General features: G+C 32.3%; 1 protein-coding gene across 6 annotated transcripts in view; it reads right to left on the reverse strand.

The window, feature by feature from the left end:
• STRN3 (striatin 3) overlaps positions 1-18,864 on the reverse strand; it is a 98,747-nt gene that overhangs the window by 25,119 nt on the left and 54,764 nt on the right. For 4 of the 6 annotated variants that reach the window (XM_061159068.1, XM_061159070.1, XM_061159073.1 and 1 more), the window contains exons 6-8: positions 12,329-12,458; positions 10,991-11,132; positions 5,555-5,665 (exon numbers count right to left, since the gene is read on the reverse strand). In XM_061159068.1, coding sequence (XP_061015051.1) covers positions 5,555-5,665; positions 10,991-11,132; positions 12,329-12,458 — 383 coding nt within the window. The remainder of the gene's footprint in view (positions 1-5,554; positions 5,666-10,990; positions 11,133-12,328; positions 12,459-18,864) is intronic. The other 2 variants (XM_061159069.1, XM_061159071.1) reach the window with 1 other exon arrangement.

Consider the following 18,864-nt stretch of genomic DNA (forward strand, 5'->3'; position numbering starts at 1 on the left):
TATTAGATTTATTATATGTTCTATCATCCTAATTGAAAGAAAGTTTTTACATGACAACTGTCATCTTAAAAAAAAAAAAAAAAAGGCATCATGGCATTCAGGAAAAACTAGGTTAGCTGCAAAGTGATTCTGCAGCTTAAAAATGTGCACCCACTGAAAACAGCATCTAACCAATACTTTCTGCCCCTTGTCAAAATGCTGCAATTATTTTTTGGGGGAGAAAAAAAAAAAGAGAAACCAAGTTGAAGAACTGAATGGTCTGTTTTAACAGTGTGAAACTGAAGCCAGAAATAAAAAACAACTGCATCTCTTAGCTGAAAAAGTAATAATCCTTTACTATGAAACAACTGTTTGTCTTTGATTTGATGCAGGATACTGAATGGTTTTATGGACTCCTTATACTCTCTCCAAAATAGAGGCAGCTTAATCATCATAGTCACTTTATAGTATGTGTCAAGGTACTTTTATAGGCCTATTGAAAGTTACTGATACAAAATAATTTCTCTTTAAATGTTCTATAATGCCTAATATAAAAAGTCATACTCTACAATAATTTCATTCCCTCTTGAAAGTTTGTTATCCTGAATCTGGAATAGCAAATGACAAATACTAATATGAAACTAAAAAAAGAAAAAAAAAAGGAAAACTAGAAAATTATCCAGGGATACTTATAATCTGTATTAAAAGAAGTAATGAAAAAGTTTTCCAATGTATGATAAACAAGTCAGGAGATGTATAGCTATTCAATAACAAGGGTAAAGTAAAGAAGGGGAATGACAAATCTTATTCTACACATGGAAGACAGGAAAGTTAAGATAAATAAGAACAATTAAGACAAATTCATTGACCAAGACTCACATCTGTAAACATACATATTTCAGAATGTGAACCTCTGAAATGGAGATCTTTCCCTATCTTTGAAATGGGAAAAGCATATAAATCTTTTGAAGAAAGGATATGAAATAATCTAATCTTTTATAAGCCACAATTCCGTAAGTACAAAATAGTACAGGAGTAACAAAAAGCAAGAATAAGAGCATTTATCAAAGGAAAACATATTATAATCCATAATTTAAACTTTCCACGTTGAAAAAACTGAAATATTGAAGTCTTAAAAAGATTATTACCTCCTCCTTCATATTCTAAATAAAGGTTCCAAACTTCAGATGTTTTACCCTTATTTCAGTTGCTATACAGTGTGATTTGTTATTGATTTACATGTTTTTACTTAGACATGAAATACAGCAAAAAAAAAAAAAAAAGAGAGACCACAGAAAGCTAGAAAATTCCTATCAAAGATTTAAACAAAAGATTAACTCAGAACGATCCCCTCACTTTCTTCCCCAATTACAGAAACTTATAACATATTTAAAGATGACAGAAAACAAAGTTTTAGATTCGATAATAGTATTGTATCAGTTAATTCCCTGGTTTCCAACATTGTACTGTGGTCACATGAGAGAATGCATTTGTGGTAAAGTCACACACACTAACGTACCTAAGGAGCAACATGTCTACTACTTATTCAGTTTTCTGAAGCGTTCAAAATAATAAATGTACATATTTAAAGAGACAAGAGGATGAAGCAAACGTAGTAAAATTTTAACATTTAAAGAAACTGTGTGAAAGTGCATGAAATTCTTGTAACTTTTCCTTAAGTTTGAAGTTATGTCAAAAGAAAATGTTACAAGGAAAAGGAAGCTTAACTCTTCTGAGGCTTGAGACCAAAATAACTGTAACAAGTCTCTTTAGTTTCATAGTCTTCATTTTTAGAAATACTAATTGAAAAAGCATATGTCACTCAGAAAGAAATTAACTCTGAATTGTGTTTACAGTCCAAGGCAAAGCTGTTCCCTTCCCTAAGGCGGGAAAAAAGAAGGGGGAAATGGGGTGAACAAGCTGGGAGACAGATAAACATCACCTTCCCGGCTTCTGATTTCAGAACTCTTTCCATTTAAGAGTCAAATCATGGTTGAGACTTTACAAAGTTAAAAAGCTGGCATTCTCGCCAATTTTCCCATTAAAAAAAAAAAAAAGGCATTTAGATTGGATTACATATGCTGAATTCACATGCTAAAGTTAAGCAAATAATTTTCTTCTAAGAAGCTGGAAAAATCTGTAGAAACGGAGTGCTATGATCCAAAAGGTATGACTAATCCACACTTTGGAATAAAGGAAAAAAAGAAAAGGCTACAGTTTATAAATTAGTCTAACTTATACAAAGCCGTATCTGGGAAAACATGAGAAAACCCAATGAAAACAGATAATAAAAATGCTAAGTAGATTTCATGAATTCAATCTTTTCACGAAAAACTGTATCTTAGCATTAATATGGTAGTCTACCTGGACTAAAACCTAAATTTACTACCCACCAATTTAAAGAAAAATTTATTTCCACGGCAGGGATTCAAAGCCACCATTTTTACAGTGAACTCTCTATTTAAGAGTAAAAGTTTTTAACTAATTCACAAAGGAAGTATAAAAAGAAACAATTATTTCCTAATTATTCATTCTTGAGACACTGTTGGAAACCTCATCTTTTCATGGATAACCTTAAAAGCACTGGTGTTCATAAAAACACTAAAAATGAGAAACAGTCTAATGGATTAACTAATGGAGGCTAGGTTAAATCCACAAAATGCAATACTATCTAACCAGTTAAACTGTATTTAGATTTGTCATCTAATCTAATGACAATTAAGAAAAAATGAGTTAAAAACAATGATATTCTTGTTGGAAATTGTTAAAGGAGGTTTATGTAGAAAGACATTTAGAAAAAGCTGGAAGAATATATGCCAAATAGAATTTCTGAGTTATCGAACTCCAAGTGATTTTTACTTTTTTCTTTGTGTCTCTAATATAGTACTTATGTTAAGCATATATTACTTCTATGGCTATTTAAACAAAGTTAGCTTATTTTAAAAAATCAGACACAAAATAAAAATTAAAGGGGATTGGTTGAATAACACGGTACACATTTTGATAAAACAGTACTGAGACATGAAAGCCTCAGGGCATGAATCCAAGGTCGCCAGCTCCTGATTTAATCACAGTAGTTCCCTTTTGCCCATTTCTCATATCAGGTTCTGAAATATTCTGTTTGACAACAGGGTAGCTTTGTTTAAAGAAATTTGAAAACACTGTATGGCAGAATATTTATTGACATGAAAGGATATTTTCTGTGAACTGTTAGCTGAGTACGCAAATAACAAAACTGTATACTATGATCCTACTAAATAAAATTAATTAAAATTTTATGAGAATTTTATTTATTTATTTTTGTATGGGAATTTCAGACTTTAGTTTCAGTTCTTCAGTTTCCAACAGTTCTTAAACAGATTTATTTTTTTCAATAAAAAACAATCTTAGAAAAATTTAAAACCTAAAACAAAAAAAATCTTAAGTTGACTTATATCTTCTTTCTAAACCTCAAAAAGGGACGGGCATGAAGTGGAGACGTTGAGGGTCAGTCACAATAAAACGGGTCACACAGATTTTTCTGGTTTCCTAGTGCATATAAAAGTTATGTGCTGGGACTTCCCTGGTGGTCTAAAGGCTGAAACTCTTCACTCCCAATGCAGAGGGCCTGGGTTTGATCCCTGATCAGGGAACTAGATCCCACATGCTGGAACTAAAAATCCCACATGCTGCAAGGAAGAATGAAGATCGCACATGTAAGACCTGGTGCAGCCAAAAATAAATAAATACTTAAAAAAAAAAAGTTATGTGTACAGTATACTGTACTAAGTATGCAACAGCATTACGACTTTAAAAAAGTACGTCTTAATTAAAAATACTCATTAAAAAAAAAAAAAGCAGGGTTGTCAGAAACCTTCACTTTATGTAAAAAACAAAAAAAAACCAACAACCCTGGTGGTTCAGTAGTAAAGAATCCTCCTGCCAAGGCAGGAGACACAGATTCGTTCCTAAGTCAGGAAGATCCCCTGGAGAAGGAAATGGCAACCCATTCCAGCATTCTTGCCTAGGAAATCCTGTGGACAGAGGAGCCTGGCGGGCTATACAGTCCATGGGGTCACAAAAGAGTTGGACACGACTTAACAACTAAACAGCAACAGATAAGAGATCTAAACATTCTATCAGGAAAAAAACGGGGTGTCTATATTTGAAATGAAAAGTAACACTACCTAACATTTTCTAAAGAAATCTTCAGCATATAAGTCAGTTTATGAATAACATACACAAAATAAGTAGCCTAATATTTAAGTAAACTACCTCATTTCTTTTTTTTTACCTCATTTCTTTAAAAAAAAAAAATCTAAACCCTAAAATTCTAATGTCATTGCATCTATATTACAATGTTCAATCATGCAAAAGTACTTTTATACTCAACATGCATTAATTATATAGGGAAGAGATGTTAAAGCTGAAACAGTCCCTGCCCAGCATTAAACATCTTTAAATACACTAAGCAATTCAATGTACAGTAAGAATTTTCTTAGAGAACAGTTTGTATTCACATGCAACAACATAAATTAGCATAAGGTTATAAAAGAAAAGTGCATAACAGGTAAAATTTCCAAAACTCCTTATTTTCCTCTACATTAAACCACTCAAAAACTGCTTTACTGGAAGAAACTTATACCCTTTTCCACTGCAACTGCCATTTCATACACTAATTTTTTGTCACCAGAGAAAGGAACATGAAAGAATGTCTATACGGTTTTTGCCATTGTCATCTACTGTTTTCTCCTAGACACAATCAAAAAAGTTAGACTAGAGGGATCAATGGCCAGCCAGTTCAAAATAAAGTAAATTTCAGTTTCTTCATTTAATACTTTTAGGTCTGAAGATGATTTTCATGTGGCTGTTCTTATGCCTGATTTACAAAATGGAAATAAATTACTTCGTTGAGAAGTGCTGTAGCTAAATATATACTTTCAAAATACATTGGTCAAGATATTAATTGTGAAAAATATAGCAAGGCACCCAAAGCTACTTAGCTATTAACCAAACCAACCCCACTGCCACCACTACCTTACTCCCCTGACCTTACTCCACCAGAGTAGCCAAGAAAATACTACCTAGGAGAGCTTTTTTTCTTTTGCTACTGTTACTGTTTGTGGTTGGCTTAAGAGTACAAAGTAAAAACTGTGGAAAGGGCTTTCCCATTCACTGTATTTCAGAATTCTAAGAAACTAAGAAATGTAACCTGGATAAGACCTAGTTACAGCAGTAATTATCAAGAATAGAGAAATTTATACTTTCTTCCTTTTAAACAAATTTCTATTATTTTTCATCCAAAGGCCAATATTCCTTAGAGTTCTGCAAACTTATAATAAGTTTAAAATATAGTCAAAAACCTTAAAATCTTTCCTTCATCCTTACCCACATATTTAAAATAATATCCCACTTGATTTTCCCATAATACCTCCTAAATTATATTCAAATAAATTTCAAATATACAACAGACAAAGTTTAAAGTTAGTTGCCCCTTGTATGAAACATAAAGAAGTTAAAGACAAAAAATCAGAATTGAGGATATTTTTTTTCTCAAAGATTGGAACACAAGAATTATAATAGAATCTGCACTTACTCTTCACCCCTTTCTTCCCCTTTCGTTCCTTCTTGTACTGTTCCTTCAGCTTACTTATTAGTCCCTGGTCTACATCCCAAACCTCAGTAGTTGGGGAGAGGTCATCTTTATCTACATGCAGCATATTATTAAAAGAAAAAAAATCAGCAGTTGGCAATGCAAGCTGTTGGCAATAAACTGTTATAGCTTTATATAATCATAATAAAAATGTACTGACAGTATATACTCAAAGTACTTTAAAGGTGCAGTCTCAGTTTTGGTATTCACAAGTCCAACACTGAAAGCCCATCTCATAAGTTTCTAAACATTAATACTACAAACAATAGTTAAATGGTGCTTCATTTCTATGAACTACAAATTTGAAGGTTATTATTCTTGTGGTAACTGATATTTTTACAAAGGACTGACATTAGAAATCTAATGTTACAAAAAATAGATCACTGCATCTTTATAAAAATGTTAATAAAAAATTATTCAGCCAGCATCATAAAAGCAAATGAATGAATTACATGCGAACTACTCATAAAAGTGCAAGCTGTAAAGGTCAGTGCTGTTTCATTGATGAGAATATTCATGCACCTTCTGTCACACTGATTCTGCATGCACAAGGTAACTGTACTAGTGGAGAGGCATTCTAGTCCAATATAATACATACATGGAATTCCAAAATACATCTCAAATAATCCATACAAAGCATTCAGAGAATCCCACCTCTGCCCCCACCCCATCCAAATAGTTCAACATCTCATTACCTTCTTCCATTGGTCTACAACTAAGATTAGCAAAAAAAACAAAAAACAAAAAAAAAACTCAAATTCCACTGAAGAACTTTTTAAGAGTTGGTATTTTTAGGGTAAGATAAAAGCAGTGACAAGCATGGAAAAGTGAAAACATATATTGCTGTACATCTGTTACAGATGGTACTTCAACTATTTTAGCTGAATAAACAAATCCATATTTGTTTTAAGTAAATACTTGTGCCTATAAAAAAATTTACCCTATAGAATACTATAGGAAAATAGCATTAAAAAAAAGCGAAACAAAAATACGTCTATTTGAATTAATTTAAGTAATAAAGGCTTTTCCATCTTTTAAGTTTTAAACTATTACTTCTTAAGTTTAAAGTTGTTATTTGGAAGTTTGATATTCTGTTAAAGATCAATGAAGAGTTAGTTTACATAAACCTGTTACTAAATAAAAATTATACCAAAACACATAAGTTAAGTCAATCAAGAAGATTGATATAAAAGGAAGATTTTAGAGAAAATATACTTTCACAATTTTTGATAACTTATTATATTTCTGGCTTATTAAGTCTTATAAATTCCATAGGCCTCAATGTATGGTGGACATAAAAAACATCCTTTTGCCTTACAGACAGTTATTTGTAGCAAATATAAAAGATCCTCATTTAAATGGTGCACAGGGTAATTCCTTGGTGGTTCAGTAGTTAGGACTTGGCGCTTTCACGGCCTATAAAGTTTGATTCCTGGTCAGAACTAAGATTCTGCAAGCCTCTTAGGGGAAAAAAAAAAGGGTACAGAGAAATTCAATTTTCTGTACCTTGAGTTTTTCCTACTCTAACAGCCCTCAGTTTCTACCTTGTGGTACTATGATCTTAGGTAGTCAGTGTGTAAAAAGCTAAACTCAAAACTTTAATACGCTAACTTCAATTAGGTGAAACTAGGTTATCAAAGCCTGAGATTTACACATGATTATCAAATCTGCAAACTGTAATACTGTCATAATACTGATTCAAAGAGAAAATTCACTTTTCCTGTACTCTACTCATGAATTTCCTGAAAACACAAGAACTGTTCTGTCAATTCATCTAATATGCTAAGAAAAATGTGATCTAAAGAATTAATTGCTTTGTGCTCACCTTAATAAAGCTAGTAATTCTTATTTTTAAAAGGGAAAAACTGACACATTTGGAACAAATTTTGTTAACCTCATAGAAACGACAACAAAAAACTTCAGTGGTATAAACTTTACACATGAAATTAAACAGGAGTTTCTTTAAAAAGACATCTGTATAAAAACTAAAGCTATGAATGCTCTAACTGGAGTAGCAAAGGGTAGTGAAGTGAGAAAGCAAAGGGAAGAAAAAAGGATAAGCTTAAGAAAAAAAGAAATATTACTTGCAAGATAACCTTGAAGCTAGAAAACAAAGATAAACTTAAGGCAGTGCAGAGAACAGGTTGGTGAATGCATATGTGCACAAACATCCTGAAACTTGCCTGGTAAGTAACAGCTGATTTGATATTGCTTATAAGAAATAGTTAAGAGCAAAAAGGAAGAGACAGCATAATCTTCTACATATTAATGCTGTTTTAAAAAAATCTAGGGGGAAAAATATGAAGAAATGAGGTTGAATAAGTTACGGGAACTTTTTTTTCAGTAAGAAAACAGAAATATACACAAAAAAATTGATCCTTGACAACTCAAAACCACAAAAGCCTAAAATTCTATTGTGGTGATTCTAACTACCAAAGCAAAGGAATTAAATCTACTTAATGTACCATAAACTTGAAACTAATTTTATTCAAATATTTAGTACTTTATCCATTTAAACACAGTATTTGTAGTCCTATAAATTGTACAGAACACAGTTTCAAAGTGTAGCAGACAATAACTAAACATCTTTAAAATGTTTAGCAAAATTAGAAATGCTCACCAATATTTCTGATTATGCCAAGAATTAAGAACTATTAAAATTAAACCGAGACTACCCTGACAGACGAAAAAGATTTAAAAGCTTTCTAAAAAGGAGTAGTTTCACAGAACAAAAGAATCCAAAATCAGAGATATTTGAGTACTATGCTAGTATACAAAATAAAAATAAGACAGATTATACAATGTGGGTGAATACAGGGATGTTTTATTATGACACACTATTAAGAAAGAAAAAAAAAAACCTGTTCTTTACCCAGTAACTTAAATCGGAAAATCACTTTCCCATTTGTAAGTAAACTCAAATTTTAAGTAAATAAATATAAAGGGATATTTGTATATTTAGTCTCTTTGCTTTGGGGAAAAAAACTGAGTATGACACATATTGAGTAAAAATGAAAAATTCAAAAACACTGCATAGATCCTTTATAAAAAACACCGCACAGATCCTGTGATAGTTTTCATTTCTTAGGGAAAGAAACTACTTGAATCATTTTGTTCTTAACAGAGTCCTTTCCTTCTTAAGAACTTAAAATACTTTAAAGATACTTTAGACTTGTCTGGAAGGAAGAGACTTTGTTGGTTACTTCCATTACACAAAAAGATTCAGGTCACTCTCAAATATTAATAAGCAAAAGTAAATAAAAGTGTCGAGAGTTGTCATTCACTAATTAGGTCCTCTCTTGAAACTGTTCTACAGTCAAAAATTTTTGGACAGGACCAATCAACTGTACACTTTTTATGATAGAAGTAATGCCATTTTATACAAATCAAATTCCTGAAATTTTTATATATTCTTCTGATGGACAGTTAAACTTCCAGCAATTTTAGGTGAAGACAATAGGAAGGGAAATGTGCCAAGATTTAGCTATATAAATGTCTGAAAACTGCTTTCGATTTTTTTCCCTCCCTTTAGATATCTAAATGAGCATCAGTAATGCCCAGATAAATAGTCAAACATAATAACAGATTATTATGCACTTATTAAAAATGATGTCACAGAAGAATAATTAAGTGGAAGTGTGGGTTATAAACCAGCACACAGCAAAATCCTGTTAAATACAGACAGATAGATATAATTATTAATCACGGTTCTCTCTACATAGCAGTGTTATTGATGATTTTTAATTTTCTTCCATCTGTGGGTTCTAAACCTCCAAAAAAACCAAATGAATTATAAGATAATGAAATATTTATATAATTATTTTAAAATCTAGAAAAAAATAAATAGTACTTTAGAAACTATTGGAAAAAAATAAGGTATTTCCAACATTGATAGGTTGTACAGGAAAGTAAGAAGAAAATTAGATTTTTTTTTTTTTTTTTTGGGAAAATTAGATATTTTTAACTGTCCTCTTGAGCAAGACTAATTCTTAAGAAGGGTAAACTTCTATAACTTAGCAATTTTCAAAAAGTACCAAAATGTATATTCAAAGTCTAGAAGACAATTGTGGAAATTGTTTTTTATTTTTAAATTTTCAATTAATAGGCCTCCTCTCCCTCCACTGAGGAGAAGTTAAGATCTGAAAAATCATGCTTGACAATCACAAACGATGAGAATGCTGATAACAAAATCCAAACCTTTTAAGTACTCAATTTGTATCAGGACAGTCAATAAACATTATCTCTCAGGTTCTATCTCTCTTGCTATTAGCAATATTCAGCTTAAATATATACATGAGGCATTTTTATAAACTGAAGTGTGTCTCCTTATCACTAAAGTAGTTTTTAAAAATCCAGTGATAATCCCTCTTGCTAGTAACTAAGCAATTTTGGTATTCATGTGAAATATGCATTAAAATACTTAATACCCTTCTCCAATAAAGCTGAGTTCTCCCTACCAGGTACACGTTGGTATTAAATGTTGACTGAATGAACTTTTTTTTTGGTGTGTCTATTATTAACATGTTTTTAAAATTTATTTGTAATTGAGAATAATTGTTGAACCATGTTGTGGTTTCTGCCATACAATGTGAAATCAGCCATAAGTACAGAATGAACATTTTTAATTGAAACATCATACTGGACCTCAGCTATTATCTTAAAATACTTTGTACACCTTTTATTTTACTTTCTAATGGGCTTTTTAAACCCTGTATAAATAGAACTGTTTTAACCCTTTTAGTTATAGCTAGATGATTATTAGCAGTAGATCACTTCCAAAGGCTAGGCTCTAAACACGTCTGTACAGTGATTATATGTAATAAAGTTTAAGTGTCAATAAATCTTGTTCATTATAGAGCTATTATTCAGAATTAATAGCTCTATTGTGTGTATGCGAGCTCAGTCCTGTCTGACTATTTGCAACCCAATGGATTTGGGTTTCAAGAAGATGACTCTTTTTTGTATGCCTGTATGGTATTATCTGATCAGGCATACCATACAGGCATACAGAAGAGAGACACCTTCTTGAAACCCAAATCCATTACCAAATTAAATCATGGGAATGTTTAAAACTATGTACATGCTTAAAAAAAATCTGAGAAGGAACTGGATTTCTAAATTAACTGAAAGTTTCAATTCTAAATCAAGACAAATTTCAAAAATCAAAATCCACCAGAAGCCGTATATTAAACAGTTTAGCCACCAAATCTAAATAAACTGATGCAAATACTCTGAAACTATTGAATACCACTTTTCTCCTTGCTCTCAGTTTAACTGCCAGCATACATTCAGATACACACATTCCACATACACTATTTAATAAAATACATCTTTAAGGCCTAGATGTTTTCCCACCCCCATATTTCTTTATCACCTTACCCCATTCTGTGCCATCCCCTGAACTTCGTGCTTCTCCAGCTCCTTCACCATCTTCAGCAGTTACTAAAAAATCAAATTCTTTCAGTGCTTCCTCAGTATCAGGGTCATCAGTTAGGTCAGCAGCTAAACCTTCATTACCTATCTGTAAAGGGAACAAAAGCCAAGAATTACCTTTATGCTGAACTGTAAAGGTATCCTTTATGTTTTCACACAATTATCTTTACTTTTGCACTTCCATTTTTAGGTTATTTAGAAACAAAAATCTTAAGATTTTCCAGAAAGTTAAACAATCTCAAATTATATCCTAGATAAATGGTTGTCAACAGTGCTCCAAAGTGTGATGCAAATAATGTGGCAGTAAGAATGGTTAAAATCTTGATCTTTAAGTATGATGATCCTCACAAAGAACATCTCTTAATTACAAAAGATTTACAGGTAACTCTATTAAAGACCTGTGCAGTCACTTACATTCCAGTATGTTGTGTTGAATTGACCTCATTCACTGAGAACTGCACTTGTAGGCCATAACTCATAAGGATATGGCATAGTTAATAAGGACATTAATGCAAGTCAATAGCTGTGGTATTTATAGTAATGCTTCTCAGAACAACAACAGCCAGAAAAAAAAAATCAAAATCTCTATTCACCCATGTTTCACATGAGTATGTGGCAGAAAGGCTGAAAACTGCTTTTACGGACTGGAAGCTTTTGAGGAACATTGCAATTTTCCCCACATTACTATAAAATCCCAAAGAACTACAATGGAATTCAAAACCACAGCTGAAATAATGTATACTACTATGATAATTCACATATGGATCATCTAATCTATTTTTGCTCTTATAACTAATCTGTATCAACACTAAAATACATCAATGTGTTTCCCAGGTTATAAGCAAAAGAAGACTTTCAGTAATCCTTAACAAAGAGTGAAGAGTGTTGACACAAACATTTACAATTCTTAGTTTATTCCCTCACCCAGAGTAGGAGTATCAACCCACATCAATTACAACTTATCACTTGTTTACTGTACCTCAAGAGATACTCTACAGCAGTGATTCTTAATTGTGATCCTGTTTTTTTTCTCCTTCAAAAAAGTTCCAAAACACTGGACTAGTCCCATAAAAACAGACCCTTTTTTGCCAGTTAGTTAATAATAGAGTAGATAATAATTTCTACTATATGTAGGGTAATTCAATAAGAACTATATAAAAAACTTTCAAATGACATAATAAAAAATCATCAATAACTTCCAATGTAATTTAAGACATCTTGAAATTTTCTATTCCATACACATGACTAAATACATTATAGTTAATAAGAAAAGAGAATTCTTACTTTGTGTTTATTTATCCTATGTTTGTCTTTTCCTTCTGGGATGCCTTCAATCATGTCATTTTCCTCTTCTTCGTCGCTGTCATCAGCATTTTCTAAGAAATTGAATGTCTCAAGAACATCACCAGAAGTCCTATAAGAGAGGAAAAAGATGAATCAAGTATTCCAATGACAAATATTTCTTTCCGTCGCCTATTTTTAAACAGCACTTGAAGGTACTAGACAGATTCAAATTAAAACTTACTTAAAATGTATTATCTAAATATTCTACCCAAAAATGAAAGATCATTTATGTTCTACAGTTAAAAGATGTTAAGTTTCTATAACAATAATACTTTAAGTAATTACAGCATCAAAGTAAAAACCCTATAGTTACTAGGCACTCAAATGTAGTATTATTTCTCAAAATAAAAGTTATTGTAATTAAGAAACTTGAATTTGAACTCAGCATTTCTTTTAGCCCTACAACCTTTTACAATGTGGCCCAAATGTTTAAGGACTAAAACTGAAGTTTAATTTATGAGGCTACTCAGATTTAAAGTAATGGTAAATCAGATATAGAACATTCCAATCCTTTTCACAGATTTTTCTTAACTACAAAACAGGATTATTAATATACTAAAGAAATACTTTCAAGTGTTTCAGAACCACTCTTACAATAGGTTAACAGTCATAATCTATTTTAATCTATTTATTAAGTCATTTTAAAACTATAATCTGAATTCCTCATCTATGTACAAAAAACAGTTTTCAAATAGTTATTTAAATGTCTAAAAACAGAGGCTACAACAGAACAGTGACAACTTCAGCTGAACATAGTCTCTCACAATGAAAGTCTCAATTCTCCCACTGACTAGCTGCCTGGATTTGGCCATGTCATTTAAACACTGTGGCTTCAATTTCTTTACCTGTGGGAATTAAACTAGATGATCTCAAATATCCTGACCAATACGAACAGTACATGGTAACAAAAAGAATAATAGTCTAAAAGTTAGGCTTTTCCCCCCTCTCTCTGACTGGTTCTATTAGTCTAAATTAAGGATATAATACAATTCAGACTAGTTTTTAATAGCACTTTGATATAGGGCCTTAATAGGTCTACTATACTGTGCCTAATCCAGTACATGGTTCAAGGACCTGTATAAAAACTGAATGTAGATACTTTTTTTTCCAAGTGCAAATCAGTAAGAACAAACAAAAAACTACCATAGTAACAAAACACATACTTTTCAGATCAACATCAATAATATGTTTCAAAATCAGCACATCAATAACAGAAAAATTTAAGAATCATAAATTTAAGACATTACAGTTTTTTTCTGAACTTTGAAAAATTAAGTACTGTCATTTCTTGTATATGAATTCCCGTCTCTAAAATGAAAACTCATGTTTTAGGTTTTTAAAACTATTTGATCACAGCAATACATGCACAAGACTTTAAAAAGTCAAAGAGAGCACAATCAATAAAAGAAATAACTGATGAATTGTGCCAAAATTAAAAACCCTTGCTCTTTGAAAGACACCAAGATAATTTAAAGAAAAGTCTACAGATTGGGAAAATGTACTTCCAAATCATATGTTTAATGAAGGACTATATACAGAACATTTACATCTTAACAGTATCAAAGAAACAATGACCATGGGGAGATCATTCAAAAAATTTCGGTAAAAAAAGACATGTGCATGGTATACACAGATGCTCAACATCATTAGTCTTTAGGAAAATGGAAATTAAAGCAACCAGGGACTGTGAAGGGTCTGAGACTTTGCCCCACTTGCAAGCTAATATGCTGTTACTCTTGAGATGTTTCTTTTTAGCATTCATGATGGTGACCTTTGTATGGATTTTTTAAAATTAATTTTATAGTGTAACCAGTGAAAATCCTTTTAATGTGGAAACAAAAATGCTTGGAAATACATTCTGTAAATATATTACATAAATTTTTAAAAATTACTACTTTAATAGTCTTCTCAACACCATTTTACCTGTTCTTTCTTTCTGACACTCCTATTCAGATGTTAGCCTTTTGGGACCCATCTTTATATTTTCCTATCTTTTCACTCCTACTTTCTTTCTTTCCCCTTTGCTCTTTTCTGGGAGAGTCTTTTAACCTTATCATCCAAGATCTACATAAAAATTATTTCAATCACACTTTAAGATTTCTATTAGCTCTTTTTTGATTTCTCATCAAACCTTATAAAATAGCTTATAAAACATCTTGTTGTTTTATGGATGTATTATTTTTCCCAGTGCTTACAGAAGAGTAAACTTTTGAAAGTCTTCTCTGAGCTCCATTTTTTGATTTGGTTCCTTCGGTTTCCAATTTTCACATCAAAGTCTCTCCTTAACTGTTAGCATTTAACAGTGAAGCAAAGAAAAGCTAACTGGATATACTGTATACATGGGTGAGGCTTGTCAAGTAGCTAGCTTCACATCTGTGTAAAAGGGCAGAAACCAAAACATTTCATTGGCAGATCCCAACTGTCAGTATCAGAAAGTCTTCTCTACCATTAACAGATCATATTTCTGCCTGGAAGGGATTTAAGATCAGCTGCCAACATACCAGAAGCCAAGCAGAAGAAAACAAGAGATCTCACTGCTCAGCTAGATATTTTCAGATCAACCTCCTGCCTTCAAAGTCATAGCTCACCCTACAGGTGCCTGACTCCTTAAGAAATCAGAAATCATTGGAATTTGTCAGAAATCAGAATTCACTGAAAACATACCAACATTCTTTGGGATAGGGGAGGGGTTTTCAAATGGCTACACAGGACAAAAGAGGGAGTTTGATGGGAATCTGCTGTATATCTCAGGAAACTCAAATAGGGGCTCTGTATCAACCTGGAGGGGTGGGAGATGGGAATGGGGTTCAAGAGGGAGGGAGTATATGTATACCTATGACTGATGCATGCTGAGGTTTGACAGAAAACAAAATTCTGGAAAGCAATTATCCTTCAATTAAAATACAAATTAATTTAAATATATATATAAAGAGGGAGTTTGAAATTCTTTCATAAATTTGAAATTTGCCTCTTACCTAAACTTAAAACTAATTCTCTATTAATAACTCCTTCTAAATCTGACTCCAGATGTACCTAATACTGCTAATTCCTTAGCTTCTATAACTTTACTTGCATTTTGGGACGTGAATTGGTTTGCTTCTTTTTTTTCTTTCCAGATTCCGAAATTATTAAGTCTTCCCTATCTGATGAATAGCATATCCTCTCATTCTTCCTATGTACTCAATTTATTGCTCTTATGTGTTAATGTATCTTTAAAAAGTCTTTAACGAACATCTTAGAGGATCCATAAGGCACAAAAGTAAAACGTCTCTTTAATTCACCATCCTTAAGTGGACATCTACATCTGGAATTTTATATCTTTTTTCTTTGCCAACTATCTGTTTACTATCCTTTTTCATTCTAAAAAGATGATCAACAGAATTTTTAAAATTATACATCCAGATGAAGGGAACATAGAGTGAAGTCAAGAGTAAGGCTGGTAAGTAAAAGGGTAAAAAGGAGTCAGTGCATTTTCTAGAAATGAAGGAACCCCACAAGTATGGCAAAATTCTGTCCGAGTAAAAAGAAAGAGCAACTACTAGAGGCTGAGAGGTAAATCAGACCATACTATTTCTAACACTATAGCCTACAATTTATCATTTTTCTACTGTTGAACATGAAGACTGGTTCAAATTTTTACTGTTATATAAGTAAGAATATGACAGATATCTATTTGTTGGTATCTCTATCAATATATTAGATCATATTTCTTAGAATTTTCAAAGGCCCTGATTCTAGCTGAACCATACACACCTACATTAATACAGACTTGACATATATTATGCTGGTACAAACATAATTGTAGTTTTTGCACTACTGAAACTTGCCATCTGATACTGGAATACATCCTTAAATGAATGTGGTTACGTTTTACATCATTTTAATGTGCATTTTTGCTAATGACTTATAAAATGCTGTTTTTTATTTATTTCAGACTATGGGAATAATGTTAAGACAAAAAAGCAAATTTGAGCAATTTTCTTATTCAAATAGGCCATAAAGCAGCGATGACAACTCACAACAACAACAATGCACTTGGCCCAGGAACTGATAACAAATGTACAGTGCAGCAGTGTTTCAAGAAGTTCTGCAAGGAGACAAGAGCCTTGAAGACGAGAGGAGCGGTGGCCAGCCGTCAGAAGCTGACAGTGACCAAGTGACAGCATCGATGCCGATCCTCCTGAACTACACAAGAACCTGCTAAAGAAAACAACATCAACCCTGCTATGGTCGTACGGCACTTGCAGCAAATTGGAAAGGTAAAAAAGCTTGATTAAATGGGTGCCTCATGAGCTGATAGAAATAAAAAAAATCGTTCTTTTGAAGTGTTGTCTTCTCTTATTCTACTCAACAACGAACCATTTCCTAATCGGACTGTGACAGGTGACAAAAGTGGATTTTCTACAACAACAGGCTCAACCAGCTCAAGCGGGTGGACCAAAGCCAAACACGCACAGAAAGGGCATGGTCACTGTCTGGTGGGCTGCTACAGGTCTGATCCACTACAGCTTTCCGAATCCTGGAGAAATCATTACATCTGAGGAGTCTCCTCAGCAAATTGATGCGATACACAATAAACTTCAATGTCCGCACCTGACAGTGGTCAACAGAAAGCGCCCAATTCTTCTCCACAACATCTTACTGCACACTGCACAACGAATGTTCCAAAAGTTGAACAAATTGGGATACGAAGTTTTGCCTCATTTGCCACATTCACTTGACCTCTTGACTAACACTTCTTCAAGCATCTTGACAACTTTTTGCAGGGAAAACCCTTCCAACAACCAGAAGGATGTAGAAAATTGCTTTTCAATAGTTTGTTGAATCCCAAAATACAGATTTTTAAGCTACAGAAGTAAACAACCTTATTTCTTGTTGACAAAAATGTGTTGAGTGTAATGGTTCCTATTTTGATTAATAAAGATGTGTTTGAGCCTAGTTATAGTAATTTAAAATTCACAGTACAAGATTATAATTATTTCTGGACCAACCTAATACAAGTATACTCATTAAGAAGGAAATTGGCCTTGATTAAAAACAATTATTACCTAAAAGTCTGTGGACAGATAAATGGATACGAAAAATATGGTAAATACAGTCAACAAATTATTATTTAGACATAAAAAAGAAAATCCTTGGCAGAAATGAAACCAAGATTGCAAAACAATTATCCATCAATTACATAAAATTTTGCAAATAAATAAATGATTTTTAAAAATAAATAAATAAAATCCTTACTGACATCAGAATTAAAAAAAAAAAAAACAAGAAAATCTTGTCATATGCTACAACATGAGTGAACCTTTAGGACATCATGCTAAGTGAAGTAAGCCAGGCACAGAAAGATAGATACTGTGTATTTCCACTTACATACTGAAAGTAGTCACTCACAGAAAAAGTCAAATGGTGGTTCCCAGGTACTAAACGGGAGGAGGAAATAGGGGGTCGCTATTCAATGAGTATGGAGTTTTAGTCATGCAAGATGAAAAGCGTCTAGAGAAGTGCTCTACAATACCGTGCTTACATAGTTAACAACACTGCACTGTGCACTTGAAAATTTTTAAGGTAGATCTCATGTTATGTGCTTTTTACCACAACAGAAAACAAAAAACAAAAAACTATTAATCTTGTAAAGATAAGAAGCTTTACAAGGAGAAGACATAGTCTGCTATGGATCTTTAATTCAGATTCAGGTGTGATACAGTAAACTGCATTCCCCTCAAGTATTTATAAATCCTATTAACTACTTAGCCTGGTTAACTGACAAATTTAGTTTTTAAAACACATAGTAATATCCTTGCTTTTTCTCATATGCTATGAAAACTGATTCCTGAAATCCAGAGTAAAGAAAATAAGAACTCTATTAGATGTCAAATTGTTTTTATTAGAGACCTTACTTCTCAGAAATAAAATCCCAAAACTAAAGGTTTATGTTAACCTGAAAGTTACAATGTCACGATATATATCTAAGGTATGAAGTAATGCTAGTTTATAAACTGTACATATTATTTTCTTAAGCTCTACATAAACTCGTTTTATTTTTTCCATTCTCCTTTTCTTTTTCCTTCCGACCTATGAAATTCAAGGTAATACCTAATGGTAGAAGTGAAAAAAGTTCCACTTGCTTGACTACTTGCATTTATCAAATCTGTACTATAGTCAAAAGTATATTTGGTAGACATGTTGATGAGAATGCAGAGAAACCAGAATTCTTATACATTTCTGGTGGTAGTGTACAATAGTTCAGCCACTTTGGAAAAGAATTTGGAAATTCATCAAAAAGGTAAACACATAGTTATTGTATGACTTAGCAATTCAACTCCTAGGTATAAACTCAAGAAGCCTGAAAACATATGTCCATATTTCCAGACTGATGTTCAAAGCAGCATTATTCATTATTCCAAAATGTGGAACCAATGGGTAAGCCCATGAGTTGGACAAAGAATGGATAAACAAAATGTGATATATCCACAGAA

This window comes from Dama dama, chromosome 13 (assembly GCF_033118175.1).
Source record: "Dama dama isolate Ldn47 chromosome 13, ASM3311817v1, whole genome shotgun sequence".
NCBI classification, from domain to species: domain Eukaryota; kingdom Metazoa; phylum Chordata; class Mammalia; order Artiodactyla; family Cervidae; genus Dama; species Dama dama.